At 42.5% G+C, this 20525-nt stretch overlaps 1 protein-coding gene across 1 annotated transcript in view; it reads right to left on the bottom strand.

The window, feature by feature from the left end:
- IFNAR1 (interferon alpha and beta receptor subunit 1) overlaps positions 1 to 19799 on the bottom strand; it is a 35861-nt gene extending 16062 nt beyond the window's left edge. Inside the window, exons 1-5 of the mRNA XM_034751959.1 lie at positions 19603 to 19799; positions 11324 to 11447; positions 4608 to 4804; positions 3215 to 3372; positions 1021 to 1168 (exon numbers count right to left, since the gene is read on the bottom strand). Coding sequence (XP_034607850.1) covers positions 1021 to 1168; positions 3215 to 3372; positions 4608 to 4804; positions 11324 to 11447; positions 19603 to 19666 — 691 coding nt within the window. The 5' untranslated portion in view covers positions 19667 to 19799. The remainder of the gene's footprint in view (positions 1 to 1020; positions 1169 to 3214; positions 3373 to 4607; positions 4805 to 11323; positions 11448 to 19602) is intronic.
- Positions 19800 to 20525: the final 726 nt, after the last annotated feature.

The raw sequence follows: 20525 nt of genomic DNA, 5'->3' as shown, positions 1-20525 counted from the left end.
TTTAAAAAAAAATAAGTCACTTGGACAGAGGATAAATGCACTTTGCAAGACAATTGAGCTGCTAGCAAGTACATTCTACATCACTTTTTTGGGCTTCAGAACAAAAAAATTCAGAGTTTGCATAAAAACAGCATGTTAACTTGGCAAAATCATGCATTTCATAGAATCATAGAATATCAGGGTTGGAAGGGACCTCAGGAGGTCATCTAGTCCAACTCCCTGCTCAATGCAGGACCAATCCCCAGAAAGATTTTTACCCCAGTTCCCTAAACGGCCTCCTCAAGGATTGAACTCACAATCCTGGGTTTAGCAGGCCAATGCTCTCCACCCCCCACCCCCCCATATTATGGAGACATACCTCTCTCATAGAACTGGAAGGGACCCCAAAGGATCATAGAGTCCAGCCCCCTGCCTTCACTAGCAGGACCAAGGACTGATTTTTGCCCCCGATCCCTAAGTAGCCCCCTCAAGGATTGAGCTCACAACCGTGGGTTAGCAGGCCAATGCTCAAACCACTGAGCTATCCCTCCCCCGCAAAAAGAGCAAGGAATCGAACTTGTCTCTTAAGTCTTAGGTGTGCACCCAAGCCACTGGAACATCCTTCCTCCCAGTGAACAAATAAACTGATTCAGTTTTTCCATGTATGCACAACAATATCTTACAGGAATTGAACAAAGTTTTATCCTAAACCAAACTCACAAATACTGGAATATTTGTTTTTGCATCTAGGAGCATAATAGAACCACGATAATCTAAATGTAATGGTGCTCACTGATTATGTTTGGGTAACTGAAAATTCCTTTCACTATCAAAAACCTCAGTAGATGCTGAAAGGGATTAAGCTGTCCATAACAGGCAGTTTGGATAACTGATGTTCAGATTATCGAGGTTACACAGAAATTAGCTGAAATGTTGGTAATTTTGCACAGTTCTACTACTTTGGAGCAATGGATTTTGAAACCTGTCAAGCTAGTTGTAGGATTTGATTACTAGAGAGTTTAAAGGATTTTTATTTCTTACCTTTATCTGTAGTTTTAATGCAGTACACTGGACTGAAGGAACCTACTTTTCTTTCAGAAATTATGCGTGCTTGAACCTTCAGACAGTAAGTAGTCTTTGGTGCAAGATCATAAATTGTGTCTCTGCGATTAATAGTTTTGCTTTTTGGCTGAAATACATAAACAGTTGTAAACAACATATTGAGGTAATTGTTCTTTCCCAAACAGCCTCAACTTGTGATAAAAAGTGTTACTGTCCTGAAGAATCACTTGATGTCACCTGAACATATGGATACATTTAGACATTAGGGATAAGGTAATATTTCATTTATACTATATTACTGGCATGCCAATGTAATTTTGCACATGTTTAATTTGTGGGAATTGTGAATCAGCTTAAGCTACAGTATACTCAAAACTCACCTGAAACTTACAAGGAGTACAGAATGGAAAGAAAAAAGCTTTAAATGTCCGAACAAAATAAACTGACTCCATGTTTTTGTAATGCTTTCTGCAATTTTGAAGTGAATTTAAATAGTTCCCTATTTGATAATAGTTTGCTATAGAAAGGAATCCCTGTAATAGATTTATATTTTTCTTATGCTGCAGTATTTTTTGCATGTCAAATGATACACAACAATTTCTCTCTAGTCTTAATGTTCTGAAAGGTAATTTCTTATCTGATAATTGAGATTTTCCCAACTTTCCTACACCAGTCAGACAAATGTGTAAATCCTTTCCCTGCCACAAAGCAGGAAGATAGAAGAGAAAAATAAAAATGAGGAAAAGGTAAGCCTGTACTGTTCAGTGAAATAATGGTAACAAATGACCTTAAAATGTATAGACCTTTCATACACCCAATTCACATACCTCTCTTCTAAAGATAAGAAATGGGATTTTCCTTTCAGAAGTGGTAAGATCTTGCATTCTTTCACCCTGAGTCTTATGACATGCTAGCTATAGAGGATCTGTGCTCCAGTTTTCCAATGTGTAAAATAAGGATAATGATACTTATTCTCCTTTGCAAAGTCCTTTAAGCTCTACTGAAAAAGGCTTTGTTTACACTGGAACCTGAACGACAACTTTTGTTGTTCATAGGTGTGAAACCCCCCCCCAAACAAACAAAACCAAACCACAAGTTTTGCTGACAAAAAGCACCAGTGTGCACAGCTACTGCCACTCGTTGGGGGTAGAAATTTTTTGTCAGCAGAAGAGCTCTCTCCTGCCAACAAACAGCAGCTACACTGTTCACCTTTTAGTGGCATGGCTGTAGTGGCACAGCTGTGTCGCTAAAAGGTGCATAGTGTAGACACAGCTGAAGAGTGTGTGCAGATTTGGTCACCGCATCTCAAAAAAGATGTATTAGAATTGGAAAAGATACAGAGAATGGCAACAAAAATGAATAGGGGTATGGCACAGTTTCCATATGAGGAGAGATTAAAAAGATTAGGACTTTTCAGCTTGGAAAAGTGAAGTCAAAGGGGGGATATGACAGAGGTCTATAAAAATCTTGACTGGTGTGGAGATAGTGTATAACATTTCCTTATTCACCCCTTCACATAACACAAGAATTAGGGGTCACTCAATGAAATTAATAGGCAGCAGGTTTAAAACAAACAAAAAGAAATACTTCTTCACGCAATGCTCAGTCAACCTATGAAACACGTAGCCAGTGGATGTCATGAAGGCCAAAACTGTAACAGGATTCAAAAAAGAACTATAAATTCATGGAGGATAGGCCCATCAATGGCTATTAGCCAGGATGGTCAGGGATAGAACATCATGCTCTGAGTGTCCTAGCCTCTGTCTGCCAGAAGCTGGGAATGGGCGGCAGGGGATGGCTCACTCAATGAGCGTCTGTTCTGTTCGTTCCCTCTGAAGCACCTGGCATTGGCCGTTGTTGGAAGACAGGACACTGAGCTAGAGGGACCACTGGTCTGACCCAGTATGGCCATTATGTTCTTAAGCAACTAAGCATGGCCCAGCTTAATGACATTAGCAACTGAACCAAACCTTTGAGCAAAAGATGTAATACAGCCTAGCAAATCAATGCACTTTATTTTTAACAGTGAATGTACCAAGCTACAGACAGAAATTGGATATATTAGATGTATAAAATACTAAAAAGCAGAATTTAATTCTAGGAAGTGACTCAGCAACTGAAGTAAATCAAACAATATTTTAACCTTAATTTAGAAAGTCAATCCCTATCGTACCTCTGCATTTGATGAGTTTTCCCAGAACATTGCATTGTAGGTAAAACGTTTATCATTTCTCCACATTTTTCTGTTCTGATTTTCTTCTGGAGGGGAAATGTTGATTTTCACCACTCCATCTATGGATTCTAACTGCACTCCTGGAGGACCAATTTTAGCTGCAAAAATTAAACATTATCATGAAGCACAACAACTTTGTTGAAAAACCAAAAGTTACATGTTTGAACAAGTAAACTACAAGGAACTGCCTAATTTTCAGTTCTTCAGGTAGAATCTAACAGTAGCTTAACTGAATAAACTCCAAGTATTATCTGGGACCGAAGACAGTTAATGTAATACTTATTGGCTGTAACAATATTACGGTAACTTCCTGATTCCTAAATGAAGAGTCATAAATTTGTGGAATAAGGCTACAAGAAAGACTTACTTTAAAAAAGCCCATTCCCCGAGAACCAACCCAATATTAATGGAAGGATTCAGCTGTATATAGGTTATCATTCGTGGTAAATTAAAGGTAGACGGTAAGACTGCTGGAATGCTAGCTTCTCAAATATATTTGCCAACATCAGCACAGGGGCAATGACACTTATGGTACTTTGGGGGAGAGCTGATTCTCTATCTGGACCATCCTGCCTCTTCCCTAATGCTAGGAATGAAATTCATTGGGGTGGGTACAGCGTAGAGATGGCCACCATAGAAAACCATTACCTGCAAACATAAAGGGCCCTACATCACACCGCTTTACTACTGGAGTGCTGCACAGCTCAAAAGTTGGGAAGACTAACTGACATACATCATGTATGGTGGGCTTATCGGTCATAAATTTTTCATGACCATCACTCAAAGCTGAGTATTACATTAGATATGTTATAGTAATGTTAAGCTTATAACTAAGCATGCAAGTCAGAATAGTCAGAGCTAAGGGTCTCAAAATAATCTTAACTTACATACTTCACAGGTATTTTGATTACTAATTAGATTAAATGTAAATATTTCATTACATATTTGATAAGAAAAACATGGTCCAAGCAATACAAGTCTATTCATTGCATATTTCATACAGTGCTATAATGTAATAAAGGTTGGGAAATTAGACATTATGGGTGAGATTTTCAAAAGGTACAAATGGGATTTAGCCATCCTTATGGAAGGGGTTTGTACTGTTTTAGTCAAGTTATTTAAAACAGCATAACTTGTGTTTGGACAAGATCTCAGGAAAGTTACTATATAAATACTATTACTAAAAGCATAAAAAGGCAGTTGCTCTATAAAACAGCAGAACCAATAATAATACAAATACAAATCTCTATGCTGTATTTTATATTGTGCTGTAACACCGTAAACTGAAAAATAATTAACCTGTTTAATAACAAAGTACATATGTAGTTCATACCTATTAAATCTGGTATAAATGATATAGTAGACCACAGAGATTTTTCTTCCCCTCTTTCAGCTCTTATACGCACATTATAAGAATCTAAATAAGCTGTCATTGCCGAGGAGAAGTCACATTCTGAGACAGTGACATTCTGACAGCCAGATAGCTCTTTCCAATCTGTTGTTTCTTCTTTCCCAAAATCCTCAAATGTTCTGCAAGTAAAAAAAAATAAAAGTAGGTTTCTATTGGTGATAAAAGATAAATGTAAACATTCATTTTGTATTTTGATCAGCACCATCTGGTGGTCAAAAATCTATTCAACTGGTCTCAGAATTCTAGAATACCTGTTTAATTTAGGTTACTTTATGAATGCTAGTCTGGGTTAATTATTGAATAAGGAATCCATGCTGCCAATTTGCTTTTCTAGTCCAACATTTAAACACAACAGAAAAAAATAAAGATAATTTCAGGATTATTGTTTCTGGGATTAACCCCTGAGTGCACTACCAAACTGGGGTGTATTTTATTACCCCTCAAGTGCCGTGATAGAATAGGGGTTGCAAAAAGTGCTTGGAGGAGACCTAAGTGGCAAAGGAAAGGGATGGGGGAAAAAGGAGTAACAGTTGTAAATAGTAAAGAGTATAGCTGAGGGGAGAGTAGACTGGAGGAGGGAAGGAGAGAAATGAAGGAAAGGAGACAGAATAGGAAATCAGAAAACAGAATAAAATAAAAACACAGGAGAGTTAACTATTCTATCCTATCAGAACTGGGCTTCTCACCAAAAACCACCTGTCTCCAAAAGACAATTCAGACATCAGGAAGTGGCGCAAACAATAGGGGAGAGATGACTCTCCTGATTAAAAGTGGAAAAAATTGGAAAACTGAGAAATAACCATTAAAGATGTTGATCCCGTTGCATAACGACTATATTTTGTCTTCAGCAGGACAGTGTTACATGTTTCTGATATAAACCCTGTATTTTTGAAGCCAACTTTCTCCCACCCAAAAGATAAAGAGAAGCACACCTAATCTTCATGTTCAAATACATAATATAATTCTCTCTCTGACAGCTTAATTATGGAGTTGCTACTAAGCCAGACAAGTTTGTGCATTTATTTGTTGGGAAAGGGGTAATGAGAAATAATAGCCACATTAGAAAGAAGCAAGAAGCACAAACTAAAAAAAAAAAAAAAAAAAAAAGAGCTAACTGAACATAAAAGATATAAAAACAGTTTAATCTGATGACTAAAGTTTGTAAATTAAGAGCACCCAGCCATTGTTCCTCTTTCTGTATTTATAAAGACTTTGACCAGCTAATCAGAGTTCTTTACTGGGGAATATTCACAAATCTTGTGTTTTTCAATTCTGAGCCAAACAGATGATTTGAAACACAATCAGCAATTCAAAAAGGTATGGATCTCAATGCAGCCACATAATTTGTTTCATGCATCTTTTACAATATGCAGTGTTACTATTGAATGTGTTCTTACAAATGATATGCATGCCAATACTGGGGAACATCTACACAGAAATTATATGATTTGCGGGAACAATGCCATGGTTGCTTCTTAGGGGTGCAGCAGTTTAGGATTGAATTTTCAGACACTTAATTCTATGATATTTCCCGAACACAAAGTAGTACCAAGAGTCAGTGTCCTGGCTGCAATGGGAACCATAATTTGGTGTTTTCATAGTGAAATTCTCAAGTTTCTAGCATTTGCTCTTTTGCACTTTTTCAGTATGTTGAGAACATTCAATTATCACAAGTACAGACCTACTGATATACACACTGATACATAATTAGGGCCCTACCAAATTCACAGTCCATTTTGGTCAATTTCACAGTCCTAGGATTTTAAAAGTAGTCAATTTCATGGTTTCAGATACTTACATTTGAAATTTCAGGGTGTTATAAGCATGGGGATCTCAACCGACAAGAGGGTTGTGTGTGTGTGCACGCGCGCCCCCACAAGGCTACTCTAGGGGGGGTCACACCATTACCACCCTTACTTCTGAGCTGCTGCTGACGGAGGTGCTACCTTCAGAGCTGGGCAGCTGGAGAGTAAGGGACAGTGCTGACGTGAAGGTTGCATGGTATGGTGGGGGCAATCACTTTGGGGGAGATGGCAGGGCTAGCATTATGGGTGGGTGACTGCCCAGAGACTTGTGGTTGGGGGGCACCATGGCCCCCATCCCCCAGCCAGCCCAATGCCCCTTTAAATTATGAGTGCTGGGCCTGGAGATGGGAAGAGGCAGGGCTGGGGACCTCCAGTGCCAGAACTGTGGGACTGGGAGCCATGTTGCCCCACTTTTTAACATGGGCATAGTTTGGGGGCAGGGGACAGCAACTGCAAATTGCAGGCAATGGGGGAGCTGATAAATGTAAAAGTATTGCAGTTTGTGGGGCCAATGCCACCCTCTGCCCCCCAAGCTACATCCACATTAAAAAGTGGAGGGGCATGGCTCCCTGGCCTCCCCAATTCCGATGCTGTTGGCTGGGGGCACCCCAGCCGGTGGCTCCTACTGTGCATTAGGCTCCAGTAGTCTCGGACGGGCTGAAGAGGGACAGGACTTCTTTCCCTTATGCAGGGACTGCTCCCAAGGCTGGGTCAGATCCACCTCCAGGAGCCACCCCCACCCTCCCGCAATCTGCAAGAAGCTCTGCTGCTACTCCATGTACAATGACTCCTCCATCCACAGCTGGGGAGTGATGGGGGAAGGACACGGTGGAGTTGTAGAGCTTCCGGCAGCTAGGGGAGGTTCCCAGAGGTGGGGTCTCACCAGCCCCAGGAGCAGCCCCTAAAAGAGAAAAACAAGCAAGTCCCCAGCCCCACCAGGACTAGCAGCCAGAGTCTGGTGCATGATAGAAGCCCAGGCTGGGGTGCCCCCAGCCCTGCCCCTCCCTGGCAGATTTCATAGGGAAGAGCAGACTTCATGGCCGTTGGGGTCCCTACACATGTCATCACATCATCCAACTATGACCCTAAGAGCTCCTTTATGGCAACTGGCAAAGGGCACATGGTTATGTAACAATAAATCCCAACAGGTCTGATAAACTTACTACAACCAACACAGAGTCAGAATAATTAGCCCAACAATGTCTTGTAATGTATCGTATGAAAACTGGTGACACACTGGTCATGAATATCATTGTGTGATATATGTATGAGTTGTATATAAGGAGATTTTTTTATATATATATATGCTGGAAATATGTTCTTAATATGCTATTATGGAGGATAGGTCCATCAGTGGTTATTAGCCAAGGTGGTCAGGGACACAACCCCATGCTCCAAGTGTCTGTAACACAGTCCTTGATGGTTCCTTGCTTAGGCAGTGGGGGAACCTGACCACACCTAGTGAACTACACTGGGTGGTCACAAACCAGGCTGCACTTCCCCACTATTACCAGAGGGTTTCTTCCTTTTGTGGAGCTCCTTAAGTCTCTCTGACTGGACGATCAAAATGAGTCAAGAATTCCCACATATTCAGGGATACTCCCTCCCTGCGATCCCAGCAAACGGGTGGGGGAAGTGGCAAGTCTATAGTGCTGCCAACAATCCAACCCCTTTGCAATGGGTTTGGGGAAATCACTCTGGCTTGGTTTCTGGGATGGGCTCAGCTTGTTTGTCTTGCCCTGGGAGTCCACTGCATTCTCCTAAGGGTTGGTTTGAAGATTTCCTGCCCAGAAGTTCCCTCCACAGCTTTGGGAGTCACTCCTTCAGTCTGCTGCTTAGGGTGATCCTGCTCTTTCCCCCACTGCTGATTGCAGCTTCCTCCCTTTTAAAGGCCTCCTCCCTATCATGCATGATTGTCAGGCAAGAGGAGTGGGGTTAGCCCTGCTGCCAGGACCTCTCTGGCCCCTTCCTCATCCGTGTGCCGCCTTTACACCCAATCACAGTGTCCCTAAATTTCCAAATGCCAAAAGCTGGAAATGGAGGACAGGGGATGGATCACTTGATATCTTCCCTGTTCTGTTCATTCCCTCCCAAGCATCTGGCACCAGCTACTATCAGAAGTTAGGATCCTGTGCTAGATGGACCATTGGTCTGACCCAGTATGGCCATTCTTATGTTAAAAATGTTGTAGAGGCAGTTGATAAACGAGCTTGCCCTAGATAAAGGAATGTGGATTTGCCGGTCTCCATGGATCAAGCTAACAGGCAGATGAGAAAAACAGTATGGCTTGATTACAAGAAAAAGACAATAAAAGTAAACAAAGTGTAAACAAAGTGATCAGGCCAATTAAGTAAGCAAGTTGACAAGAGGATGAAGAAGGGGCTTGGCACCAGCACCATGAAGAACAACAGGAGAGGGGAACTTTCCCTGGGTTTATTTTTCAAATAAATTTCAAAGGTTTTCTAGATTATAAAAGAAAGAAGGAGGACTCCTTTGTTATCCATCACTTAAGAGACAAAAAGGGGCCAAACACACTTGGAATCTGTGAAAGGTGGATCCCCCCAATCATGTGGGTTGAGGATACTGAAAATGGACTGTAGGTAAGAAATTGCCTGAAACCAGGATTGTAGTCTGTTAAATTATAGACACTAGGAAGTGTGTTTTATTTGTTTTACTTGTATCCTTTTCTGTTTCTATTATCTCTGTTTAGTATCACTTAAATCTCTGTTCATTAATAAATTTAATTTTAGTTTTACCATAATCACATCAGTGCTGTTGTATTAAAGTGAAGTGTGCAATCTCAGTTGAGCCAAGAGACTGGTGCGTAGTCTGTCTTTTTTGAGACAGCACACTTGGTATTTCTGTGGGCACCAAGTAACAGGGTCCGGATGCTGCAGGGGAATGCTTTTCCAGGGGGTTCAGGAACAGGGACTTTGAATTTTACCTCTCTGCCTCAGCAAAGGAGAGTTTTGCTGGAGCTTAAACTGTGTATCAGCTCCCTGCCACATCAGTGTATCCGCTTCACCAGCATACTCCTTGAGACTCTGCTAGTCTTAATCTTGCCTTGCAGGTAACAGTGGTTTATGGTTCTAGCTACCCCAAAAAGTGTTGCAACAAACATGCATAATCTACTGAGGACTACTGCACCAGCCAGAGTCAGAATCACCACGATTGATGACATCAACTAGGCAGTGTGGGAATTTTGCTACACAACTAACTCAATCCTGCGTATCCATAAATCTCTGGGGCAGTCCTGTGGCACCAGTTAGCAGTGCATGACCTGACCCTTCACATGTTGATGAACAGTGAGAGAGTATGGTGTGCTGGGGTGTTTTTGTCCATACTGGCGGCATGACTGAAACGCATGCAACACAGCTTCACAAGTACAGGATATACATATTTAAATAAACCGTGTGTGCACTTGACATTAAATTTTTAAGATTAGTCTGTCTATGCTGTTCAATTTGACATACTCAGGGATTGCCTTACTTTGGATAAATTTGTGTTATGTCTCTAGGCTCTTACATTCAGCACAGGATTGTGTTTTCCCTTCACGCTGCATTTTAAAAGTTTCTCAGTGATGTTTTCTTACAAAGAAAGCTAAAGCATTTCTATACAAAGACTCAAGTATCAGAGGGGTAGACGTGTTAGTCTATATCTGCAAAAACAACAACGAATCTGTTGACACCTTAAAGACTAACAGATTTATTTGGGCATAAGCTTTCGTGGGTAAAAAAACACTTATGCTCAAATAAATCTGTTAGTCTGTAAGGTGCCAGAGGACTCCTTGTTGTTTTTATACAAAGACTGATCATTTAAATGCACAGCAGTGAGAAAAATTAATCTAGATTGGTACAAGCAAGACCGCCAGTGCAGCTCCTCCTAGTTTTGATAATTCCCATAAAGATGTTCCCCCTGCACATATCCGATCCAATCATCTGAAAGAAACTAAAATTCCAATTTTGTAAGATTCAGATATGCCTCTAATCCATTTGGACGATTGAGCAAACACATATTTTGGCATTCACGTTGATTTAAGAATTCATTCTGGGCCTGATCCAGCATCCACTGATGTAAATGAAAATTTTGCTCTTCTATATTTTTTTAGTGATTCTTTAGGACAAAATCCACACTGATAGAAATCTAAATAAATAAAGTTATGGCACACATGTATTTTGGCATCTACATTACCACATATGTTGGCAAAGCTTATGTTGCTCAGGGATGTGAAAAACGTAAGTGGTAGCGTACACAGTGCTATGTCGGTAGGAGAGCTTCTGTGCACTACAAATACAACCACATCAGAATTATCCCCTAACCTAGCTGGAACTAGGTTTTAACCAGTAGACTGAACTGCAACTTTTAACCTGTCTAAAGACCACTATGTCTAAGGGACAACCCTTGATATGCCCCTAAAATGTTTGTAGATTCCCAGATTTAACAGTTCACACTTTGGGACAGCCTGGGTGTAAGGATGCACTACTAGAAAGCCAGGACTCCCAAAGCTCTGAATTATAGAAGATTAGTACCACTTCAAGCATTAACATCAATGTTTTGAAACTCTTGTAACCAAACAGTTCCAGATTTGGGGTGTTAAAAATGTGGCTACATGTTCAAACTATACACAGTGATGAAAAGCAGCACACAAACCACTATAAAAGCATCACTTTTCTTGCGTCACCAGTGTGCTCTTGTGCTTATTTTTAACAATTTTTATATCAATAAACAAACAAACCACAGTGGTGGGGTTTTTTGTTTTGTTTTTTCCCCTTCTTACCTTCTGTGGAAATGGATGTCAAATAATTTTGGCTCACAGTAAAATAGTAAGCTTACCGTTGGTACTGAGCTGAAAATGTCACATTGAAGTCATTCTCACCACCCCAGCTCCATCTTAGAGTGAAATTTGTGTTTACAACATCAACTTGAACATTCTGAGGGCTCGTCAGATTCATTTGGCCTACAAAAATATTGGGGCAGGGAGAGGGGGGAGAGATAGGAAGAGGTTGGAGAAAATGTTATTGTACACAAAGTTTAAGGACGTATGACATCAGTTCCACAACAGTAATCTTTACATGTTAAAATTAAAATAGAATACTAAGTTTAGTACAGTTAAAAAGCACTCAAGCCTATTGAAATAGCAAGATAATTCATGGCTTCTTAGCCTATTAATAGAGATTTCTCCTCTATAATTGGGATTCAATTTTTTTCTCTTTTTATACAGAGTTTCAAGACTTAGTGCATGGAAGAATTCACTGGTTCTGAATGCATGTCAGCCAAAGCATTTAAAAAGCAAGTGCAGTGCCAGCTTTCAATACTTGGATCTCTGGACAGAAGCTCTACTATAGAGGTGTCTGCTGCTCTCCACCATTTCACAGCTGTAAAATGGACCCAGAAGATCTATGACCTTTCTCCCTGCTACAATATATTTTGAGATACAATCACCACAAAGACTTCTCCACACAGTATGACCCTGGGATTCCTTTGCAGCAACCCAACGTTTCCTCTTGAGCAAGAGTAGTGCTGGTTAGTGTCCTCCATAAAAAGTTTGGAGGGTAAATGGTAAAAATGCATCAAGACACAAACAAGAATGAGCAGAGAAGAGACTGAAGATGGACCAATACTCTGCATCTTTTTATTTCAGGGGGATGGAGATGGTGGGGAAATGGGAATCAGTCTTGAACAGATTTTTTGTTGTTATTTTGAAGACAGGAAAATGGTGGCAGGAAAGGGAAGACACAGTTATTGTGTGTGTGTAAGAGTGGAGATAAAGGAAATGAAACTTGCAGACTATTTTTTTTTTTTAATACATAACACATGGTAACTCTTCAGACAGCAACTGTCCCGCTTTTTAATAAAATATTCTTTTAAGAAACGGAAGGAAAGACTGTTACCTAATTCTATAGTGCAGAGCATGCATGACACAAGAACATATCACCCTTGCAGTACACAGGAAGTAGAGGATTTCCAGCAAGCTGCCTCCATTTTCAGATGTCAGAAAAAAGAAGCTGCATCATTGAGGAGATAAAAATCTAATCTGTTTTCAAATCAAAACTTATGTTTCTACTCTGAAGAGTGTGTAAAAATGGCTCCTTCTTCCTCAGCAGATCTGTACTCTGTATGTATGCAAAATCATATGAGCACAATTTTGTGAAAAAGATCAGATACTTTTTCAGGGCAGACAATAGTAAAAAATAACTGTGAGAATGGAAGATTATTCTCTTACTCATGTAACATTACATTGGTTAAATAAATTCCATTTGCAAGGCCACTTTTACAACATCATTGTCTTTGAATTACGCAACCCTCAATGATAGGGTAGCAGAGGTTTAACTATGGGCATTAATTGAGGACAAAGGGGTCACACAGGTGTAATAGAGGGCAGCAGTTGGACTGAATATTTATTACTGGTAATGACCCGTGAGCCAAAAAGAACAGAGCCTTGACTTTTGGCTTGGCTCCCAAGCTGAGGCTGCAGGGGTTGACAGGAAGGGCGGGGGAAATGGGTATGGGGAGACATGTAAACTGAGCAAGTTTGAGCTGGAATTCACTGAAGCAGTAAAACAGGAATCTCAAAAAAATTCTCAGTTATTTTTCAGAATAGAACTGCACTTTAAGTTTCTAATGTGATATCAGTAATAAAGCTTAGTTTAATACACAAATATTGAGATTGTATCCCTTTTACTTTGTTATAACAATTTTTTAAATTTTAGCAAACATGCTTGTCCAATGTAACAGTCATAAGTTCAACCAAGTATCCCATAAGAAAAATCTGCCAAATTCTTTTTTTTTTTTTTTTTTTTTTTTAATATAAGGGAGGGTGCTGAAGATTTCAAGTACTATCAGCAGAAAAGTGTTAGATCCTAGGACCGTAATTCATGAGATCACAGGAGTTGGAGAGAAAGAAGTTCAGTGAACCTTCATGGACTACTGTATATACTCAATCATAAGCTAGTTCGTTTATAAGCCGTTTATAAGATGGATAAGTAAAAATGGAAAATTTTTAAGACCCATTCATAAGCCGACCCTATAATTCAGGGGTCAGCAAACTTTGGCTCCCAGGCCATCAGGATAAGCCGCTGGTGGGCCAAGATGGTTTGTTTACCTTGAGTGTCCGCAGGCATGGAGGTAAACCTAAGTAAACAAAGTGTCCCAGCGCACCAGCTGCTTACCCTGATGGGCCAGGACAGCAACTGATGGGGAATTTTGGGGGGGGGGGGGAAGGGATGGGGAGATGCTGGGGGTGGGGGGAGGAACCCCTGTGACCAACCCCCACCTGACCCCAACCCTAGCCTGGGACCTCCACACTCTCCCCATCCCATCCCTTCCACCTTATCTGGGGAGGATGTCTCTGGCCTGGCTGGAGCTGCTCCGGCATGCTGGACAGCGCAGCCGTAGCCTGCTCTGGCGGGCCAGACTGGGCGGTGCAGCTGCAGCATGTTCCAGTGGGCTGGGCCGAGTGGCGCAGCCACAGCCTGCTCTGGGGGGTGGGGCCGAGTGGCACAGCTTCAGCCTGCCAGCCCCGGAGCTGCAGCTGCTCCAGAGGCTGGGGGGAGAGCAGCGCGGCCAGAAGCGGAGACTCTGGCCCCGCCTCTTCCCTTCTGTCTCTGCTGGCTGTGCTGCCTCTCCTTGCTCCCTCTGTTGGGGGGAGGGGCTGCGTCCCACCTCTCCCTCTCTATACCCGTTCATAAGCCGACCCCCTTCTCTGGTGCTTCCCTTTTTTACTAAAAAAATTCGGCTTATGAATGAGTATATATGGTATATCAGTGGTTCTCAAAGTTTTGTACTGGTGACTCCTTTCACACAGCAAGCCTCTGAGTGCGACTCCCCACCCCATAGATTAAAAACCCTTTTTTATATATTTAACACCATTATAAATGCTGGAGGCAAAGCAGGGTTTGGGGTGGAGACTGACAGCTCATAACCGCCCACATAATAACCTTGTGACCCCCAGTTTGAGAACCCCTGGACTATATCTAAGAAATTCTGCAACACATTCAAACTTGCCACTCTTTTCAGTTAACCATATACACTATGCTAAAAAGCTTATGTTGTATGATGATCAGGAAGGAAGGAAAGGAGGAAATAACTTTCTTACTAATCAAACATCTGTCTAGCAGAGCAGCTTCAGCCACAAACACATGCTCTTAATTTAACTAGACACCGTGTTATGGCAAAGACTAGTAACAATGGAAGAGGAAAAACTGTAGCCAATGAGTGACTGGATATTTCCAGGGCCAGACAGCAGAGGTGTAAAAAGGGAGGGCTATTTATGATTTGGGTGGAAAGAACATCATAACATTTAGCATGTTGTTTTCTTCAACAAAAGCATTCACATTCTAACATTGTAAAGGTTTTACTTTTTTTTTTTAAATAAAAGCATTGTCTATCTTAACACAAGCAGATTAAAGCAGCTCATGTGATCTTTAAAGGGACACTGACAACTTTAATGTTTCTAAATGATTATTTAAAAAAAAAAGTAGTTTCTGATAGAGCATTCTTTAAAGAGCTTGTTCTGATTTATTTTTCAAAATCATTCTCCCCTTAAGGTTTACAATGGTTTTTTTTTTCAGCTAAGGTGAAAATGACCAAAACCCCAAATCATTTAAACACTTATACACATACTTAACCTCATGCACGTGAGTAGTTCCATTGAATTCACAACTAACAACTAGATTCTCATGGTGTGAAGTTAAGAATAAATGTGAATGTTTGCAGGACTGGGAGCTAGCTGGCTATCCAAGAGAATCTGTAAAAGTAGCTATACACAGTGCTGTCAAATGCAAAACTAAATAGAAAAAACGTTTCATTGACTTTTTACTTACAAGTTACTCCCCAAGATTACTATAACTGTAGGTGGTAAAAAACTCCACACAGAAGTGTGATTTTAAAGTTGAACATATCCTTTTGATTTCAAAGGAACTGTCACTTATCTCACTCCATTTGTATATATGTACACATAAAAAGTCCCCAAACCATGCTCTTTTAAGTTCACTTCAGAGAAATCCTCAAAACACTTTCATAAACATTTGAGGGTCCCCTTTTGTTCTCACACATACAAATAGTTTCTTTCACTGGAAAACATTACAGTCAGACATTAACACATCATGGAAAAGAAACTTCAGACAACCACAAGAAACTATTTTCACATCTAAAGTTACCTTGTGTTTGTTTTCAGTCTCATTCCCAGTTTTAAAGGTTATTTCATCTATTCATATGATGACTAAAGAGTTTCATCTTTGTAAAAGAAGACACACACAAGATTGAGCGTGTCACACAAGTATAGCAATCTCTAAGGGATGTCACTGGTGGCCAGCTTCCCAGATAGGCAGACCACCCTTGTCCACCCAACCCTTTTCATATGCCCCTTTCCTCTCCTAACACCCAATGAAACACACATCCTTTCACATAAACTCCAACTCTTTCAGTAAAGACCTGAGAATTCCCATTTCTTTTCTCCACTGCAGCACAGAGATACACTCACAAATGCCAACACTAGTTGTACATTGAAATAAATTTAAGAAAAAATAATAGTATTGTGTGATCAAAGCATTTTTTTGTTTTTCATTTCAAACTCTGAGTTGTATTTGCCTTTATTAATATAACTTTTTACATTAATATTGTGAACAAATAGAAGAATATGGAAGTGCTCAATGTCCCTATATAAACACTAGCTGAGAGTTACTTTACAATAATAAGGCTCTCCACACCAGAGCCAATAAAGTATACAGACAGGAGTGCCAAATCATTAGAAGGAAAAAAAAAAAAAAAAAAAAAAAAAAAAAAAATCGGTCAGTCTCAGTCCTAATTCAAACAGATTGATAATTCACATGATGATTATCACCCTGCATTACATAACCATCCATGGTTGCATGGATTTTTTTTCCAATCCCTTCATCTGCTCAATCTATATTCAAATATTCCCTTGTGATAAAATAATATAGCCAGCCCGATGTTAAAGTGCACTAGGAAACCTTTAATGAGCCCCAGCATGGTCTACACAGACCAAGATGCTAGTGTGCAATATGTTAGTGTGGTTCAGAAGTCACACACTATAGTGTGCATTACCCCACCATGCACACAAGCCCTTGCATGAACACAATTCAAAAGCCCACTTAGACCACATCTACTCCAGGAAAAACTGAGTTGTTTTTACAAGGTGATAGCTAGTACATGATAGCTGACACGTTGTAAAACGTTAGTGCAGACCAAGCAATCTGTAGCTTTACCTTGATGTAGCTGACTAAGGTGAACGGGGGGCTGGGAGGAAGGTCAAGGATGTCTCCAATGGGGCTTGTGTTACTGGTTTACAGTGGACAGAGAGAATCATAGGGCTTGTCTACACAAGGACACTCAAGAAAAATCAATCTGAATTCAAGAGTGAATTTGAAGTGCATTAGTTAAACCGCATTAAACCCCACTGTGGTTGCCCTCACTGAGAATTAAAGTGGCCTTAATTCAGTTTATGCAGTGGTATTGTAGACATGTTGGTGCCAAGATATTAGAAAGACAAGGTGGGTGAGGTAATATCTTTTACTGGATCAATTTCTGTTGGTGAGAGAGACAAGTTTTTGAGCTTACATGGAGCTCTTCTTCAGGTCTGGGAAAGGTACTAAGACTTTGTCTACACTGCCAAGTTGTCAACAAAACTTTTGTCTTTCACAGGTGCTTAAAAAAGCCCCCCTCCAAAAGACAAAAGTTTTGCCGCAGCAAGTGGCAATGTGAATGTGGCTTTGTCGGCAGGACCACTCTCCTGCCAACAAACTGAATGCCGCTCATGGGGGTGGAAGTATTTTGTCGGCAAAGGTGACGACAAAGTGCCAACAAAGAGGGTTTACACAAGCCGACTTTTAGCGACAAGGCTGTGTCGACACAGCCCTGTCGCTAAAAGCTGCGTGGTGTGGACAAGCCCTCAGAGTGGCACAGCAGAATATAAGAGGAAACAGGTTGTTCAACATAAGTAGTCCCCACATATTTCAAGGGACCATTCAAGGTGAAGTGGCCTGTTAACAACTCTTCAGTCCTAAGGGGAAAAGGAACTAAGTTGTCACCTACTACCCTACAATGGAACCCATAAGGGGTATCAAACAATTACAACTCATACTTCAATCTTTCCTGAATCTTCTCTTCTGGCCTTCAAACATCCTCTCTCCACCAACAGACACACCTCATCAGAAGCAAGTTCCCAGCAGACCAAGGCATACCAACTCAAAGCAGCACCAATCCCTGCCAGAACAACAAATGCAAAACCTGCAGACATCTCTCTATGGGTACAATGACCAACAACCTCGACAACGCTCCTTTCAAGATCCATGGGTCCCACACATGTCCATCACATGTGATGTACCTCATCCAGTGCACTAAATACCCAACCAACAACTACGTGAGTGAAACCAGACAATCACTACACTCTCAAATGAACCCACACAGAAAATAAGACAAAAATACCACATCACCCTGTGGGTGCACTTTTCACAAAGTGATCACTCCATACCTAACCTCTCAGTCCTAGTCTCAAAGGAAACCTGCACAACACCTTCAAAAGACGAACCTGGGAGCTTAAATTTACAACTTTGCTAAACATTAAAAATCATGGACTAAATAGGGACAGTGGATTTATGACTTATTACAACAATCAGTAACCTGCTAACCTTCCCACTCCAGCATCTTTCCTCCCTCCCTTCCCCCCATGACTGCTTCATCGTGTAATTAAGTGTAACACTGAGTACCTATCCCAGACCAGAAGAGCTCTGTGTAAGCTTGAAAGCTTGTCTATCTCACCAAAATTAATTGGTCCAATAAAACATATTACCTCACCCACCTTGTGTCGCTGAGCCTGGCCTACACAACAGGACTAGGTCGACATAAGCTACTTTGTGTTGACCTAGCTGTGAAAGTGTTTTCACTTAAAGATGGCTCCTACCAACCTACGTGCCTCTCTACACCAATATAGTAACACAACCTCCCTGAGTAGCGTAGAGTCACGATCAATGTAATCAGAAGCGACACTTAACTGTTGATAATGGGTTAGGCACAATTTAAAGGTCAGCGGGGGCACATAACTGCTTCACCTATGGGCCTTTTCCCACTCCTCCCGTGCCTCCCACAACCACTTCAAGCTGGCACCAACTTGTCTCCACTCCCATCACAGCTCCTTCCTCACTTCTCCCATTGCCTCCCCACTGTGGACAGAGGCTCCAGCCACGACTGCCAAGCATCGGTAACTGCAGCTGCGAGTGAGAAAGGGACGGGACTCAGTGGGCTTCCCTGCACTCTCTCTGGCAGAGCTGTGCTGCCCGCCCACTCTCCTCCCTGCCCCAGGCACCTCCTAGCAGGGCTCAGCAGGAGTGCTAGGTGCCAGTGCCTTTTCTACGCAGCCCAACTGCTATCCTGGCAAAAATCTGGGGTTGTGTGACACCCCCTCTCCCCCAACAAGTCATGTTGGGATGTAATTAGGGTCAAGGCAGCGTCAGTGTAGATACAGTGTTGTTTACGTCTACGGTTACTGGCTTTCAGGAGCTATCCCACAGTACCCCCACACTGACAATACAATCCATACAAGGGCTTCTGGTGAAGGCCCTCACCTCCGACACAAAGCCAAGTCTGTACACACACACACACACACACGATTTAATAACTGCGGGGGCTCTATGCCAACATAAGCGAGGTGGTCAATTTTGTAGTGTAGACACGGCCTGATTCAGTTTAGTTTAATTCTCTTCCAAGTAAACGGAACTGACCCACTTTAAGGCCACTGTCACGCTAAATAAAAGGCACCACACGGCAGATTATCTAACCCAGGCTAACAGTCCATTTGGACCATCTCTCCCGGCGCGGGCGAGCCCTGGGGGGGCCCAGCCGCCGGCTGACAGCGGCGCAAGCGAGGCCGGTGGGGGGTTCAGGGCCGCCTTGTCTCTCCGCTTCCATCAGGGCTGCTGGCGGCCCGGGGCCGAGGCGCGGCAGACACAGCCCGGCCAGGCCGGCGCCCAGGGCTGGACGCGGGGGGGGGCTCTGAGGCCGCAGGCTGGACACGCGGCTACACCCCCCCCCAGGCGGGCACAGATCGGCCCGGGGGCGCCACAACCTGGCCCCGGCGAAGCCGCCGCCGCGCTCACCTGCGCCGAGGGGAACCGGCCCCAGCAGGAGCGGGAGGAGCAGCAGCAGCTCCGGCGGCGCCATCCTCCCGCGGGGGCTCTAGCGACCAGGCTCGTGCTGCCGCCAGCTCGCGGGATAACGGAAACCACCGCGGGCCCCCGCTGCCTCGAGCCACCGTCGCCACGCCCCAGCCTCGCGCTGCGCGCCACGCCTCCGGGCTTCAGCGAAACAGCGACTCTTCCCAGAAACCCGGGCAGCGCCAGCGCGAGAGCCGGCGTGGGCGGTGCGGGGGGAGTGACGTCACCGCCCCAGCCAGCAGCTGTGTTTGTGTGTGTGGTTCCTGCCCACGGACAGCGTGAAAACAGGCCTGGCAGGGCTCATTTCTAGGTCTGTGCAGTTTCCAGCAGAATGCCCCCATCTCAGCCTGGTCAGGGCCTCGGAGTGCAGCTGCAATGCAAATAACATGGGGCAGATTGGCCCAACCGCGGGCACTGGGTGTTTTATTGCAAACCCATCACAGTCATTAATATGTAAGAGCATAATTTCTTGGGGGAAGGAGGAGAAGCCGCCCCCCATTTTCTTACACCAATCGTTATTTCTGTTGCTAGCGCCTTGGGGCCCCAGTTGAGGTTCATGGCCCTACTGTGGGTCACAGTCTGTGACAAACTCAGAACAAAAATGCTATGCATCCGAAGAAGTGAGGTTTTTACTCACGAAAGCTCATGCCCAAATAAATCTGTTAGTCTTTAAGGTGCCACCAGACTCCTTGTTGTTTTTTCAGAATAAAAAAATGCTCCCTCCCTGTCCTGAAGAACTTAATATGCCTTCTAACTGTGGCTATTTTACTTAATTGGTTCGTGTTTCCTTTAAGAAGAGATTTAAAATGCACCTGATTTATTTTTAAAATTATATTTAATTTTTTTTTACAGAGAATGAGGATGCT

Source organism: Trachemys scripta, chromosome 1 (assembly GCF_013100865.1).
Source record: "Trachemys scripta elegans isolate TJP31775 chromosome 1, CAS_Tse_1.0, whole genome shotgun sequence".
In the NCBI taxonomy this organism is placed as follows: domain Eukaryota; kingdom Metazoa; phylum Chordata; order Testudines; family Emydidae; genus Trachemys; species Trachemys scripta.
Note: the sequence above shows the minus strand (reverse complement) of the source record. Positions and strands in the feature narration are given on the sequence as shown.